The sequence below is a fragment of the Lissotriton vulgaris genome, chromosome 4_1, assembly GCF_964263255.1.
Source record: "Lissotriton vulgaris chromosome 4_1, aLisVul1.2, whole genome shotgun sequence".
NCBI classification, from domain to species: Eukaryota; Metazoa; Chordata; class Amphibia; order Caudata; family Salamandridae; genus Lissotriton; species Lissotriton vulgaris.
In genome coordinates, this window is record NC_141691.1 from 1,802,839,821 (window position 1) to 1,802,857,287 (window position 17,467).

The 17,467-nt window shown below is 43.8% G+C and overlaps 1 protein-coding gene across 1 annotated transcript in view; it reads left to right on the forward strand.

Annotated features, from left to right (window-relative positions):
* Nucleotides 1-17,467, forward strand: part of LOC147724580 (fibrocystin-L-like) — a 1,106,658-nt gene that overhangs the window by 744,186 nt on the left and 345,005 nt on the right. The window contains exons 48-49 of the mRNA XM_086966124.1: nt 2,055-2,184; nt 6,046-6,287. Coding sequence (XP_086822250.1) covers nt 2,055-2,184; nt 6,046-6,287 — 372 coding nt within the window. The remainder of the gene's footprint in view (nt 1-2,054; nt 2,185-6,045; nt 6,288-17,467) is intronic.

A 17,467-nucleotide genomic window follows, 5' to 3' on the forward strand; every position in this document is an offset into this window, starting at 1 on the left:
CCCACAGCAATCTGGCTTTCGCCCCGGCCATTCCACAGAAACCGCTTTGAATGAGTTGTCAGACACCATCAAGTTCTTGCAGGATGAGGGCAGGCAGGCTGTCCTCATCCTGCTCGACTTAACCGCGGCCTTCGACACCATCTCACATGCTATTCTAATTAATAGAGTGCGTGAGATTGGTGTCTCGGGTTCCGCGCTTGCTTGGATAACTTCATTTCTGTCCAACCGCTCTCAAACGGTCTCCTTAGGCCCCTTTCTTTCTGGCGAACGATCCATCATCTCAGGGGTGCCCCAGGGTTCCATCCTGAGCCCTCTCTTTTTTAATGTATACATGGCCCCCCTTCTCACGTTGATCGAGTCACATGGGATTCTTGTGACATCCTACGCTGACGACACCCAGCTTGTCGTCACTATCGACAAAAGACTCCCCGATGCTGCCATCAGATTCCAAAACTGCCTGTCAGAAGTCTTTTCCTGGCTCAACCTGAATCATCTAAAATGCAACAGCGCCAAAACAGAAATAATACCCCTAGGTAAAGGCACACTCTTTTCCCCCAAAGACTGGTGGCCTCATAACTCCGAAGCACCACCGAGTGCGGTCGTTTCAGCCCGCAATCTGGGCCTTCAATTTGACGCTTCCCTCAGCTTCGATGAGCATGTGCGCATTACCGCAGGGCGCTGTTTCAGTCTGATCAGGCAATTAAAGAAATTTTTTAATTTTCTGCCTATTTCAGCCAGGAAATCAGTCGCGGTGGCGCTTATCCTCTCCCGGCTGGATTATTGTAACGGCCTTTTAGCAGGCATCAAGAAATCCTCTCTTAAAAAACTACAAAGTGTTCAACATGCAGCAGCTAGGCTTGTTTTGAAACTCCCCCGCAGGTCCTCGGCCTCTGCAGCCCTCAACGCCCTCCATTGGCTGCCCCTCCATAAGAGAATCTTATTCAAGCTTCTAGTTACTGTCTTTTAAGCTACCAGGTGCACGGGTCCATCCTACCTGACCAAGCGCTTCCAGCGTTACACTCCAACTCGCTGTTTGAGGTCATCAGGCGCTAACTTCATCTCTGAACCCCGAATAAAATTAAAATCCAAGGGCGGAAAGACCTTTTCTTTTCTGGCTGCTAAGGCATGGAACCGTCTCCCCCCCAACCTTAGGCATGCTCCCTCAGAAAGCCTTTTCAGGAAATCCCTGAAAACTTGGATTTACTCTCAATCTGACTCCTCAGTTCTCGCAGCTATCTGATCCACGCCCCCCATAGTCGACCTTCTGTGTGCTCAGCGCCAAGATGCTCCCTCCGGAGCGAAAGTAGCGCTTTACAAATGCCAATAAATATCAAATATCAACCCAGATGTCCATCCTGTCAGGGAGAAAAACATCCCCAAAGCCCTTTGTCCTCTGTCGGACAAGCCATCACCATAGGGGAGCCATCAACTCTCAGATGACACTGAACAATGGCAGAAAGTTACATTTGGCTCAGGAAGGGAAACAGCATTTTTTTAAAGTAGAATTTTAAAAATAGTAATCTAAAATTCTGTACTATACAATAGGGACATAGAGGTAGGTTAAATATGCCAATCAGGATTGTAGCCAATTCTGACATATTTTAGGAGTCAGAGCACATGTTATACTGGGGCCTGGTTAGCAGTACCCAAGTGTGCAGTCTAAAACCAAGAGCATGAGTCAAGAAAAAATGGTGGTGACCATACAACAATATGCATGTACAAGTGCTACATGTATTACATGTAATCATAAAACTTTTCTTAATTCCTGAAAGATTGATATCAATAAAAGGGTACAAACAAAGGCAATGTTGCTTAGATTTTGCTATTGATCCTTAACAGTGACATCTGTTTCTGTCTTAGCCTTATCTTTTCAAAATTTACAAATACTTCAGTTACATAGTCACTGTTCTTACTATATTTCAGCTAGACAATTCACTCACACTTATCTTACATTGCTGTAAATGGACACTTACTCTTACATTCAGTTGGATTTTAAACAATTGAAAATATAACTGAATAAGTGAAAAGCAACTAACAAATCTTTTTTACCACAGGCTTGCCAGTCCCTGTGACTTGGACTCGATTGGCTCAAACAGCTGAAGCAGGGTCATCTACTCTGATTTTACAAGATGCTGTAACATGGAAGGTTGGAGATGAAATTGTTATTGCATCTACTGGAAACAGGTATTTTACTTAAAATTAGTGGACCATTGTTTTTTTTCCTCTGTTAGATCTGGGGGTCTCTAGTTGGCAGAAGTAGGTACCACTGTCCAAATAGGGACCCTTGCTTCTAGTCAGGGTAAGGAGGATACACTCTTTAGATAATCCCTGCTCACCTCCTTGGTAGCTTGGCACGAGCAGTCAGGCTTATCAAAGGCAATGTGTAAAGTATTTGTACCAACACTCACAGTAACACAGTGAAAACACCACAAATGGACTCTACAGCAGTTTAGAAAAAAATAAGTATTTAATCTAAACTAGACAAGACCAAAACGAAAAAAAAGACCAAAACAACAAAAAAAACAAAGTGCACAGTTCAAGAATATGGTTTCAAAAGAGTTCTTAAGGTTGCGTTAATATAATCCACAGTTGCGTCACGTTTTAGCCAACAGTACCTTTAGATGCGACAAAGTTCCAAGTGAAAAGCTGTAGCAATGAAAAGCAAGCAATGTGTTACTCCTGAAACCCTGAGAAGGCGATGCGACAACCCCGCTCGATGTAGCGGGCGTGTTGCGGTGACTCCGGTCTGTACGGGGATGGATGCGATACCTTGCGTGGATTCCGGTGCACAGGTTTTCGTGGAAGTGACCTGCAAAAGGGACGATGCGAGGAATCTTTGGGGCGGCGAAGACCTCCGGTGCGGCGATGAAGCGCGGCTCAGCGGCGATCTTCTACTCTCGCAGCCTCTGGATATATGATCTGCGACGTCTCATGATGCGGTCCGCAAGCAAGCGGTGCGACTGTCTCGCCCAGTGTCGACAGGGGCTGCGACGATACTCACAGCAATGGTAATCTTCTCGCACCGGTATGGTGCATCCCACAAACGAAGGATGCGATGGCTCTGGCAGCGGAAACAGGCGCTGCGACGATCTCGGCCTTCGTAGCATCGGGAATGTCCTAGCACTGACGGGGATGCGCTCCTCAAACGAACAATGTGATAAACTTTGCAGAAAGTTCATTAAAGCTTGGTTTCTAGCTTCCCTACACAGGTACAACTTCCAGAGGCACAACACATGGGCCAAGCACTCTAGGAAGGACAGAACCCTCTCAGCAGAGTTCAGGGAAGCTGGGGATGTAGTCCTTTTGTTCCTGGGACTTTTTAGCAGGGAGCCAGCTCTTATCAGGCCCTAGGAGATTCCTTCAAGCAAGGGGACACAGCACAAAGCAAAGTTATTCCCCTCTCCTTGGTAGGAAAGCAACAGCAGGTCAGTCCAGCAGAGCAACAGCAGGACAGTCTTCCTTCTTCAGTTTCAGCTTTCTCCTTGGCAGAGGCTCCTTCTTGATTCCAGGATGCTCTCATTTTCTGTAGTCAAGGGTCCTGTACTTATACCCCTAAAAGTCTTTGTTCCCTTTGTGCAGGAGGGCTCTGAGCCCGGTCTGAACCAGTTCTGGGTGTTCCTTGAGCACTTTGTTTTCCTGGTCTCTCCTTTCCTTTCAGAGAGAGGGGCAGGGTTGTCAGCCGCCCAGCAGGAGGTTGAGCCGGCATTGTGGAAGGCAGGCACAGCCCTATTCAGGCCCAGGCGCTACCCCCTCCTACCACTCTAGATGCAGATGGAGCTATTCAGGCCCACTCAGCCTCTGGGAGCCACCCAGCCCCTTTCACTCACAAACCAGACAGTCAATTCACAAATAGGCCAAGGCACCCAGAAAGGTCAGACAAGAGAACAGAAACTTTCTAAAAGTGCTGTTCTCAAACACAGAATTTAAAAACAAGCTTTCCTAAAAGATGTGTTTTTAAATTCTCAGTTCAGGGATACCAGACTTTTATGTCCTAGCTTGCTCCTATGGGAAGATATTCTGGTAGCCACTGTAGCCAGCATTCCCTATGATATCCTATGGAGCAAGATAGCCTTGCAATAGTGAAAAACGAAAATGGCTGTAATTCACTACCAGAGCATGTCACCTGCACTAGTACATGCTCTACCTTTCACATACACAGCACCCTGCCCAAGGGGGTACCTTGGGCCTTCCATAGGGGTGACCAATGTGTACAGAAAGGGAATGGTTAGGCCTGGTCAGTGGGGACACTGACCAGGAGGACATGGCAGTTCATAGACTGCACAAAGGCACTGCGGTGGCAGGCCTTAGACACCATTTTAGGGCAACTCATGTGGGAGGCACAATCAGTGCTGCAGGCCCACTAGTAGCATTTGTTATCACTAGCCCTGGCACACTCAGTGCACTTTACTAGGGACTTCTTGGTGACACAAATATGCCAATCATGGATAACCAATCACCATAACAATGTACACAGGGAGCACTTGCACTTTGACACTGATCAGCAGTGGCAAAGTGCCCAAAGCTTCTATACCAGCAAAAACAAAATCCAGCACAGTATCAAAAATACAGGAGGTAGAGGCAAAAAGACAGGGGAAACCACGCCAAAGATGCCAGGTCTAAGACCCTCCAAAAAGGAGTCGTGGGGATATCACCTTTCTGTCAGAAACAGAGTATTATTTTTGAGTTTTGAGGAAGTGTGTGTTTTATGCATATGAGTAAGTGATTGGTTTCTCTGTGATTTAATGTTAACTTTTTTTCGGACCGTTCCTGTTTTTATGTATGACCAATTGCACCTCAGAAGGTTACACAACTGGAGTCTCCTTAAATTCCATGCCTACTGCTTTTACTTAAATGGCATAAAGACAATTTAGAGGTTCATAGCTAACTATAACTACCTAATGGTACTATACTAACAATAGGTTTTAAGGCAAACCTAATTTAACTTTGTGATGCAAATTTGAGGAGAGAAGTCATTGCATATTTACAGAATGGATGAGTATTTGGCATCTGGGTAGGCCAGGTTCAGTGTACGTATTCAGAGAGTAGGAAGGTAAATACATACACAGACCCCGGACAAGAACAGCTGCCAGTATGAGGCTTTTTTAATCAGTAGAATCAGAATACAGTTTTTTTTCTTCAAAAGTTACTTTTATTCGCTTTGGGCATTCTGCTTAGCTCAAATCCTTCCTTTAGGAAGCAAGTAGAACAGTGGGTAGAGTAAAATGCACAACAACACTCCAACCATTAAAAACATATGCTATGTTCAGACATAAATATTCTAGGAAATAGGAGTTCAATAACATTAAAAGCATTGAAAACAAAAATGGAGTACACAAGTCTTATGGTACAATGACTATTTCTATGATAAACACTAGGTTGATACTTGGGTGATAAAAGTAGGATGTATGCAAAAATGCAATGTAATAAGGATGATGGTGGCTCTAATTTATCTTGAAAGGAAGGATATATTTGAGTTATAATTTGAGGAGGAAGATGGGAAGTAATCCAGGAAGGGAGAAAGTCAAAGATTGGTAGGAGGGGCGGGGGACAAGTGGGGAGAAAGAGGAGGTTTTGAGACTCCCGGTCTTCTGTGGGGAGATTGGGGAGATTGGATGGAACGCTGTTTGGTTCATCTGGCAGCATATTTATTTTACCATTTTAGTGAGAAAAAGTGCAAAATATTTTGCATGTCTGCTCTCATATGATTGGTTCCTATTTGTAATGGCACAGAGAGCCAACTAATGATAGATTGGAATGTGAACCAGATTGATCATGAGAATATTTCAAGCATTCCTTGGTTCACCTCTTTGATTTTCCCTGTTAATGGGGTCTATGACCTGTAATAGCTGATGGCCTGGAAGCAATCCAGCTCCTACTGGAAGCCGTGATGAAATACATATTATAGGACCACAAATACAACCAAGAATATTAACTTTTTTAAGAGTATTGAGAATTAATTCAGTTCAATTGCAACTACTGGTGGGTTGAAATTAAATCAGCACATTTTATGTGCATGTTTATGGATATATCTGTGTTTTATTTCAGGCTAAGCCAACGTCAGAATGAAAAGAGAGTAATAACACAGGTGTCAGAAGATGGCAGAATCCTGACCGTCAGCAACTCTCTTACCTACAAACATTTGGGTATATCAGTTAATCTGTCTAATGGAAAAGTGTTTGAAGCAAGAGCAGAAGTTGGCCTCCTCACCAGAAATATTCTCATACGCGGCAGCGACAATATAGAGTGGCACGATAACATTACAGCCTGTCCTGAAGGATTTGATCCAGGTACATTGGGATTACTTTTTCAGATTCTGTTTAAAAAGTATCAACTTATGTGAAAATAGAAAATCACCATAGATTCCCAAAGTACTCACATTAAAATCTGTATTCCAGTGAGGTTTGGCTTGTGTCTTTCTATTAATTGAGGAAAACAGTAAGTAGGGTAATGCTAGGTGAAGTTCTGGATGATAATCTTCTCTCCACAGTGACTAAGTAAACACAAACATTTGTCAATAGGACACATTCACCAACATCTAAAATGGGGAGGTCAGCAAAATTCCAAGGCAGTACACGTAGCAAAACGCCATGATGCCAATCTAGGGTTCCTTCACCTTGAATTCTTTAGAAAGTGTATGCGGTAAACTATATTTTATATGGCTGCAGTTTTTGCTATTCCCATGTTGTGAAGGGAGTATACTCACACTGAATTATGACATTTTGGTGTCATGATAGCCCAAAATGAAGGCAGAGTCATATCTATGCCACATTCTGGAAGGGATGATTACTTAAACTGCAACCACCATAACCCAAGGTCCAAAGTTTTATTATTGCTTGTAGTGAAGCCTCACCTAGGACATGAGTGTTGATGCTCCTACATATGAGAAATTCATTTGACAGTTTGCAAGCTTTGCTTTTCTCTTAGAACACATGCAGTTCCACTATCTAGTGGTTTTTATTACCAGGCTGCCCATCTTCAGTATAACTTTTAAATGTTTTTAGCGCAACAGGAAGCCTATATATATATATATCTTGGAGCACGTACATCTGCTATATACTTTCTAGGAAAGTATATGTAGCAAATATTTTAGCGCCTTCTTCCTTTTTTATAAAAAGAAGCTGGTGCCCCATTAATCTCAGCTTTAGTAATTTTTTTCAGTTGCTCCTGGTGTGGTCAAATGCGGCAAAGCCAGTTTGCAATCAGCACAGTGTGTATTTACATTGATGATCTGCAAAAACATAGGGACTGCCTGAAGCTCTACAAATATTTTTTCTAAGTCAAGTAGCATCTCCCCAATGCATAAGCAATAAGGGGATCAGGAATACACTACAACTCCAGCCTACGTTACAGCCCTGAGTGTGATCTAAACAGTTGCCATGCTTCCCCTGGGAGAAAGTAATTTGGCAACTCTAACCATACTGGTGCTAAAGTCGTCAACTGAAGCTGACATTTCCAGTAGTGAGTGGCATTTGTATTGAGACAAAAGAGCACATATACTGGATCTGTAGTTTGGATTACAAATGTAATATTGTAGGCTGATAAACTATTTTTCTTCTTTGCTATTCACCATTTCCAAATAAATATTTACCTTGAGGGTCAGGTTACATGTCTCCACCCCCTCAAATAGGTTGATCTACCCTCCTCTACAATGATGATCACTACTGTAAAGTTACTATTAGTAATCTCTAACTCATAGGATTATATCTTAGTCACTGAGGAGATCTCGCTACGGTGGAATGTACGGATAATTATTGAAGTTTATTCTTTAAACAAAATTACAAATATTTTTATGTAAAAAGTGGATGTAAATTGAATGTAGATAATTGTTTTTAATATAACTAAATAAATAAAATGGATGAGAGAATTAACTCATAAAATTATTGAATAACTAATTTAAATATATCAATGGATTAATTAATTATATTTTAAACACTAATTAAAATTAATTCCACCCTCATCAGCATGTTATGTACATTTAATATATAGTATATTTAGCTAAAAGGTATCTTTGTTTTTAAATTAGTTTATTATAAAAAATATGATTTTTGTAAGAAATATACATACTTTATTTTACACACACATATGTGTGTCATGTTAAAGAAAGTAAATGTAATTATTAAAAAATAATTTCGTAATTTAATAGATATGCGGGTATCTATGTACACATATGTATATATATATATATATATATATATATATATATATATATATATATATATATATATATATATATATATATATATATATATATATATATACATATATATATATGTATATATATATATATATATATATATATATATATATATATATATATATTGTCAAACAAGGTGCCCGAAAGCTTTTGAAAGCGCACACTCAGCAGACTGAACCTTTCGGTCATTTTCACAAGGCATAGGCTGGCGCTGATGTTGTTGGATTATTTCATAGACCTGACGCGTTTCATGGCTGCTGCCAATCATCAGAGGTCGCTTAGTGAAAGACTCGTGCAGGCAGTTCCGGTTGTCTTTAATTGATTATTTTCATGCCACGCCCTCAGAGGGCTGTTCAATGTTTCAAATTGCATGCTGGTTTTGGTAGTCCAACCAGAGACATAGTCACTCCTATAGTAGGTCCTGCTCTCGTGTCTTGATTTTTAAGCAATTCTTCACCCATAGTGGGCCCATTCAGAGCGAGCAATTTTCGCCGCAGTTCGCCAAACCGTATTGGCAGGACCTACTATAGGAGTGACTATGTCTCTGGTTGGACTACCAAAACCAGCATGCAATTTGAAACATTGAACAGCCCTCTGAGGGCGTGGCATGAAAATAATCAATTAAAGACAACCGGAACTGCCTGCACGAGTCTTTCACTAAGCGACCTCTGATGATTGGCAGCAGCCATGAAACGCGTCAGGTCTATGAAATAATCCAACAACATCAGCGCCAGCCTATGCCTTGTGAAAATGACCGAAAGGTTCAGTCTGCTGAGTGTGCGCTTTCAAAAGCTTTCGGGCACCTTGTTTGACAATTACTTACGCGGCAGCCCTGTCGCGGAAAGCAGCACCGTCCTTATACCTTCGAGGAGGCCGTGTTCGGAACTGGGTCCGGACTTGAATACGGTTTGGCGAACTGCGGCGAAAATTGCTCGCTCTGAATGGGCCCACTATGGGTGAAGAATTGCTTAAAAATCAAGACACGAGAGCAGGACCTACTATAGGAGTGACTATGTCTCTGGTTGGACTACCAAAACCAGCATGCAATTTGAAACATTGAACAGCCCTCTGAGGGCGTGGCATGAAAATAATCAATTAAAGACAACCGGAACTGCCTGCACGAGTCTTTCACTAAGCGACCTCTGATGATTGGCAGCAGCCATGAAACGCGTCAGGTCTATGAAATAATCCAACAACATCAGCGCCAGCCTATGCCTTGTGAAAATGACCGAAAGGTTCAGTCTGCTGAGTGTGCGCTTTCAAAAGCTTTCGGGCACCTTGTTTGACAATTACTTACGCGGCAGCCCTGTCGCGGAAAGCAGCACCGTCCTTATACCTTCGAGGAGGCCGTGTTCGGAACTGGGTCCGGACTTGAATACGGTTTGGCGAACTGCGGCGAAAATTGCTCGCTCTGAATGGGCCCACTATGGGTGAAGAATTGCTTAAAAATCAAGACACGAGAGCAGGACCTACTATAGGAGTGACTATGTCTCTGGTTGGACTACCAAAACCAGCATGCAATTTGAAACATTGAACAGCCCTCTGAGGGCGTGGCATGAAAATAATCAATTAAAGACAACCGGAACTGCCTGCACGAGTCTTTCACTAAGCGACCTCTGATGATTGGCAGCAGCCATGAAACGCGTCAGGTCTATGAAATAATCCAACAACATCAGCGCCAGCCTATGCCTTGTGAAAATGACCGAAAGGTTCAGTCTGCTGAGTGTGCGCTTTCAAAAGCTTTCGGGCACCTTGTTTGACAATTACTTACGCGGCAGCCCTGTCGCGGAAAGCAGCACCGTCCTTATACCTTCGAGGAGGCCGTGTTCGGAACTGGGTCCGGACTTGAATACGGTTTGGCGAACTGCGGCGAAAATTGCTCGCTCTGAATGGGCCCACTATGGGTGAAGAATTGCTTAAAAATCAAGACACGAGAGCAGGACCTACTATAGGAGTGACTATGTCTCTGGTTGGACTACCAAAACCAGCATGCAATTTGAAACATTGAACAGCCCTCTGAGGGCGTGGCATGAAAATAATCAATTAAAGACAACCGGAACTGCCTGCACGAGTCTTTCACTAAGCGACCTCTGATGATTGGCAGCAGCCATGAAACGCGTCAGGTCTATGAAATAATCCAACAACATCAGCGCCAGCCTATGCCTTGTGAAAATGACCGAAAGGTTCAGTCTGCTGAGTGTGCGCTTTCAAAAGCTTTCGGGCACCTTGTTTGACAATTACTTACGCGGCAGCCCTGTCGCGGAAAGCAGCACCGTCCTTATACCTTCGAGGAGGCCGTGTTCGGAACTGGGTCCGGACTTGAATACGGTTTGGCGAACTGCGGCGAAAATTGCTCGCTCTGAATGGGCCCACTATGGGTGAAGAATTGCTTAAAAATCAAGACACGAGAGCAGGACCTACTATAGGAGTGACTATGTCTCTGGTTGGACTACCAAAACCAGCATGCAATTTGAAACATTGAACAGCCCTCTGAGGGCGTGGCATGAAAATAATCAATTAAAGACAACCGGAACTGCCTGCACGAGTCTTTCACTAAGCGACCTCTGATGATTGGCAGCAGCCATGAAACGCGTCAGGTCTATGAAATAATCCAACAACATCAGCGCCAGCCTATGCCTTGTGAAAATGACCGAAAGGTTCAGTCTGCTGAGTGTGCGCTTTCAAAAGCTTTCGGGCACCTTGTTTGACAATTACTTACGCGGCAGCCCTGTCGCGGAAAGCAGCACCGTCCTTATACCTTCGAGGAGGCCGTGTTCGGAACTGGGTCCGGACTTGAATACGGTTTGGCGAACTGCGGCGAAAATTGCTCGCTCTGAATGGGCCCACTATGGGTGAAGAATTGCTTAAAAATCAAGACACGAGAGCAGGACCTACTATAGGAGTGACTATGTCTCTGGTTGGACTACCAAAACCAGCATGCAATTTGAAACATTGAACAGCCCTCTGAGGGCGTGGCATGAAAATAATCAATTAAAGACAACCGGAACTGCCTGCACGAGTCTTTCACTAAGCGACCTCTGATGATTGGCAGCAGCCATGAAACGCGTCAGGTCTATGAAATAATCCAACAACATCAGCGCCAGCCTATGCCTTGTGAAAATGACCGAAAGGTTCAGTCTGCTGAGTGTGCGCTTTCAAAAGCTTTCGGGCACCTTGTTTGACAATTACTTACGCGGCAGCCCTGTCGCGGAAAGCAGCACCGTCCTTATACCTTCGAGGAGGCCGTGTTCGGAACTGGGTCCGGACTTGAATACGGTTTGGCGAACTGCGGCGAAAATTGCTCGCTCTGAATGGGCCCACTATGGGTGAAGAATTGCTTAAAAATCAAGACACGAGAGCAGGACCTACTATAGGAGTGACTATGTCTCTGGTTGGACTACCAAAACCAGCATGCAATTTGAAACATTGAACAGCCCTCTGAGGGCGTGGCATGAAAATAATCAATTAAAGACAACCGGAACTGCCTGCACGAGTCTTTCACTAAGCGACCTCTGATGATTGGCAGCAGCCATGAAACGCGTCAGGTCTATGAAATAATCCAACAACATCAGCGCCAGCCTATGCCTTGTGAAAATGACCGAAAGGTTCAGTCTGCTGAGTGTGCGCTTTCAAAAGCTTTCGGGCACCTTGTTTGACAATTACTTACGCGGCAGCCCTGTCGCGGAAAGCAGCACCGTCCTTATACCTTCGAGGAGGCCGTGTTCGGAACTGGGTCCGGACTTGAATACGGTTTGGCGAACTGCGGCGAAAATTGCTCGCTCTGAATGGGCCCACTATGGGTGAAGAATTGCTTAAAAATCAAGACACGAGAGCAGGACCTACTATAGGAGTGACTATGTCTCTGGTTGGACTACCAAAACCAGCATGCAATTTGAAACATTGAACAGCCCTCTGAGGGCGTGGCATGAAAAAAATCAATTAAAGACAACCGGAACTGCCTGCACGAGTCTTTCACTAAGCGACCTCTGATGATTGGCAGCAGCCATGAAACGCGTCAGGTCTATGAAATAATCCAACAACATCAGCGCCAGCCTATGCCTTGTGAAAATGACCGAAAGGTTCAGTCTGCTGAGTGTGCGCTTTCAAAAGCTTTCGGGCACCTTGTTTGACAATTACTTACGCGGCAGCCCTGTCGCGGAAAGCAGCACCGTCCTTATACCTTCGAGGAGGCCGTGTTCGGAACTGGGTCCGGACTTGAATACGGTTTGGCGAACTGCGGCGAAAATTGCTCGCTCTGAATGGGCCCACTATGGGTGAAGAATTGCTTAAAAATCAAGACACGAGAGCAGGACCTACTATAGGAGTGACTATGTCTCTGGTTGGACTACCAAAACCAGCATGCAATTTGAAACATTGAACAGCCCTCTGAGGGCGTGGCATGAAAATAATCAATTAAAGACAACCGGAACTGCCTGCACGAGTCTTTCACTAAGCGACCTCTGATGATTGGCAGCAGCCATGAAACGCGTCAGGTCTATGAAATAATCCAACAACATCAGCGCCAGCCTATGCCTTGTGAAAATGACCGAAAGGTTCAGTCTGCTGAGTGTGCGCTTTCAAAAGCTTTCGGGCACCTTGTTTGACATATATATATATATATATATATATATATATATATATATATATATATATATATATATATATATATATATATATATATATATATATATATATATATATATATATCAAGCATGTGTTCGTAAAAACACACTGCACTCCTGGGGTTTTGCATTCCACAAGATTTATTTACGAGGATGCGTTTTGGCGTATCTGCCTTCTTCCAGCTTGTTTAACAAAGCAGTCAGCACAGCGTGAGGGTGCTTTTGAATACCAGGATAGATTCTCATTGGTCGGTGACGCACAAAAGGGAACAGATTGGTCAGTTCTTTTGTAGTGCCCGTAAGTACAAAAGTTCCACACATACTTGGGCAGTTCATTTTAAGATGCTGCAAGTCTGAATGACACACAGTATCCCGCCACAGAATGGGCATTATCACAAGTAGGGGAAACATTTCTCTGATTTGCCCCTAGTTGCGAAACAATCCGAAAGTATCTTTCACTTTATCAGTGTGACTGCTGGACACCCCTCGTCCAATATCAGGATAGATTACCGGCGGTCGCCAGTAGGTAGTTATAGTTAGGACCTAGTTTCCATAGGAAAAGCATTTATTCTTTTCCCAATAACTTTTGCTCCGCTTCACGAATCTTCGTGAAATTTTCAAAACTAGTGGTGCGTTCCGGTCAGCTCCTGTCTTGAAAGTTTTGCGCTGATTCGTCAAGTGGGGGCTGAGAAAAAAGGGGGTCCCAAAACACATTTTCCTTAGGAAACTTTAGAAAAAGCTACAGCCCGAACTGCTGAACGGAATTACACCAAATTTGGCAAAAAGGTAGCCCTTAGTTCAGAACGTGTCCTTCTAAATGGTGTAAATCCATTCAGTAGATGCTTAGAAATTTCAAAAAGAAAAAGTTTTGCTATCTATGGCAGCGGTGAATTCGCAAACCCTCCCGACTACGAGCTTCACTGTGATTGGCTGCCAACACTCCAAACCAGATGTTGGCAGCCATCTTGTGATGAGGTAGAACTGAGTCACAAGAAAACAGTGGAAAAACCATTAAAAAACAAGAAAAGGGGGCAGGGTAGAAACACCCTGACCCCCTAGGCATGCTCAAGGGGTCCCACAAGAACCCGGGGCTAAAAAAAACTTTTTTTCAATAAATAATTTTGACGGAAATCGCGATGGGGGCTCCAATCCTGCCAAAATTATTTTAAAAAGGCACCACCTGGTACCTCCAGTAAGCGGCACAGAGTTGCGTTGCAGAGAGGTGTAGCAAGGGGCGTGGCCTCAGACCACCGAACTGCATTGCAGCCTCGTGGCGCTTACTGGAGGTTCCTGGTGGGCTAGTTGGCCCCCAGGGACCCTCAGGATACAAGGGGACTTCATACCCCAACTTAAAATGCGCCACAGGGCGAATTTGCACACTTTTCACATCAGGCCCCACCCCCTCCCTGTATCACTGTGCAAATGCCCTGTTAGGCATTTTAAGTTGGGAGATTAATTCCCCTTCAATCCTGAGGGTACATGGTGGCCAACTAGCTAGTTGGTGGGCTAGTTGGACCCCAGGGACCCTCAGTATTCAAGGGGACTTAGTCCCCCAACTTAAAACTTAACTAGCCACGGGTTGTTAGCACAGAGGTGAAGGCCGGGGGCAGGCCCTAATGTGACAAGTGTGCAAACACGCTCCGGGCCGCGTTTTAAGTCGGGGATTAAGTCCCCTTGAATCCTGAGGGTCCCTGGGGGCGAAGTACACCACCAGGTACATCTAGTAAGTGCAACAGAGATGTGTTGCAGAGTGGTGTAAAAAGGGGTGTGGCCTTGGACCACTTCTCTGCAACGCAGCTCTGTGGTGCTTACTGGAGGTAACTGGTGGGCTAGTTGGCCCCCAGGGACCCTCAGGATTCAAGGGGACTCAATCCCGGAACATAAAACACACCACAGGGCACGTTTGCACACTTGTCACATCAGGCCCCCTCCCCTCCCTTCACCACTGCATAAACTGGCCCTCTGGCATGTTGTAAGTTAGGGCTTAAGTCCCCTTGAATCCTGAGGTTTCCTGGGGGCAAACTAGCCCACAAGGTACCTCTAGTATGCGCCAAAGAGCTGCATTGCAGAGAGGTGTGAAAAGAGGTGTAGCCTTGAACCACCTCTCTGCAAAGCAGCTCTGTGCCGCTTACTGGAGGTACCTCATGGGCAAGTTGGCCCCCAGGGACCCTCAGGATTTAAGGGGACTTAATCCCCCAACTTACAACCAGCTAGGGGGCACACTTGCACAGTGGTGCAGGGAGGGGGGCGGGTCTGATATAAGAAGTTAGCAATCCTGCTGTGTGGGACTTATTGGTGATAATAAAAGGGATAGTTGTCCCCCAAGATTGACGTTGGGGGCTAGCTATTCCTCCTATTACCTCCAGTAAATCCCACACAGTGGGATTGCTAAGAGGTGTTTCGAAGGCCACGCTCATCTTTCCCCACCACTCTGGAAATGCGACTGGTATGTTATAGTTACAAATTAGCATTTAAAAAACCTTTGAAATTCACTGAAAAAACTATAGGTTCCAGGGACGTTATAGGTAAAAATTAGCATTTAAAAAAACCTTTTAAATTCACTGGGACATTATAGTTAGTTGGACATTTCACTCTTACAAACCCAGAGAAAGTCAGCCATTATAGTTAGTTTAGCTAACTATAAATCGCTGCGCCCCCGCAATGCACTGCTGATGACGTCACACATTACATAAATTATGACATGGTCAGAGACTTCACTGATGCCACAACGGGCCCCGGAAGACATTCTCCACCAGCCTTTAAATGGTGGTTCAACCGCCACGGAAAGGCTGGTTTCGCTGGCAATCATGATGGCTGCTACTGGACGAAAAGCGGCAGCCGGTCTTTCACTCCACCACGGTACCCACCGCCATCATAATGTGGCAGGGGGTAAATCTCATGACGATGACGGAATGATCCCCACCGCCAGCCCGGCGCTGGCAGTCATTCCACCATCGTAATGAGCCCGTAAGTGTTTAAAGAAAAGCTCAGTTTGGGAATGATAGAATTAGGAAAATAGGTGTTTCCGTACTGTTGATGTCCAGATGTGCTTTGATTGGACAATTTAAAGGGGGCTTGTCAAACCTGATTGTGAGCACACCCTGATCACCAGAGACACATGAGGGGTATGAAATGGACCCCCCTCCCTTGATTGGCTGTTCATACCTTTTACAGCACATTGTGGCAGCCATTAGGGCATAAGTGGACTTAATGTCCATTGTGGCGTACGCCAGGTTTTCAGAGTAAAAAAAAGAGCAAATATTAATGTTGATAACAGATTTTAGTCACAATAAAAATCATTTGCGGGTGGTGTTATACTCATTTTAGAAATGTTCCTGAGTTTTCAGGTGATTTTACCCTGTGAAAAAATGTGACCATCTGATGGAATTTATTGAACCATGTTTGAAAGAAAACAATACTCACTTGATTTTCTCATACAGGTTATGGAAGGTGCTTCAAAAGCCAAAATAAGAGCACATTATCTATAAATTCACACTATCTTCCTCAGCTATATCAGGCCAAGGTATTTTCTGTAATTTTGTGTTACTTTCTGATGACAACACAGGATATGATTGGCCAATGGCTGCCTTTACAAAAGTAAAAGGCAGCCCTGCAGTTTTTAGCATACTTTGCCTGTGAAAGGGCATTAGATACAGATAATTAGTAGGTTTTATATATTTTTTCCTACCTCTTACAACTTTAATAAAATGGTAATAGGTAGGGAAAATTATTTATAAATTCCTATATATTGTATTAAAAAGGTCACAGAGCAAGGCAGTCTCACCTAGAAAGTACTGCAGGCCAAAAATTACACTATACCACACTATATTTCCAAAATATAATGTCATACAGTGTATTTTTAAATTTGTACATCTTTCTTTTTTTTCATTTTACTGTAACAACTGCAGAAATTTGTCAGTACTAGTGTGTTACTGTTAATTTATTTGTCTAATAAATTGAAAAATGTTAATAAACTTCCCGACCTATTTCAACTTTACTAAAGTGGTAATATGTAGAGAACAGCAATAAAACCTATTACTTATCTATATCTAAATCCCTAACTAAAACCTCATGTCTACCTTTTACCTTACGATTGCCATGTACCGTGGTAAACTGTGAGGCTACTGCAGTATACTGTGGCACAATATACAACTAGGTGTTTTGTCACTTATAACTTTAATAGTACTTAACCTATTTATAACTAATACCAAACACTTCCTTTTTCACCTATAATATATATTCCTGCACAATTTCATCTGCATCCATCAGCCACTTTCCCACTATGCCCCTTTAAACTCCACCCTCCTACACCACGCACAACTCCACTCTATGGCACTACTGTTTAGGGTTCACTACTCTCTGCTACTTCACTCCACACCACTTGACTCTCTGCCACTCCACTCTATTCCACTCTAAGCCACTACACACTGAAGCACTCCACTCTACATCACTCTACTCTATGCCATTCCACTGTACACAACTCTACACTCTCCACTATCCAACTCTACGCCACTCCACTCCATTCCACTCCAATCCAAGCTAGTCCATTCTACGACACTCCATCCTATGATATTCTACTATACGGCACTCCACTCTATGCCACACCACACCACTGCATGCCATTCTACTATATACCACTCCACTGTATGCA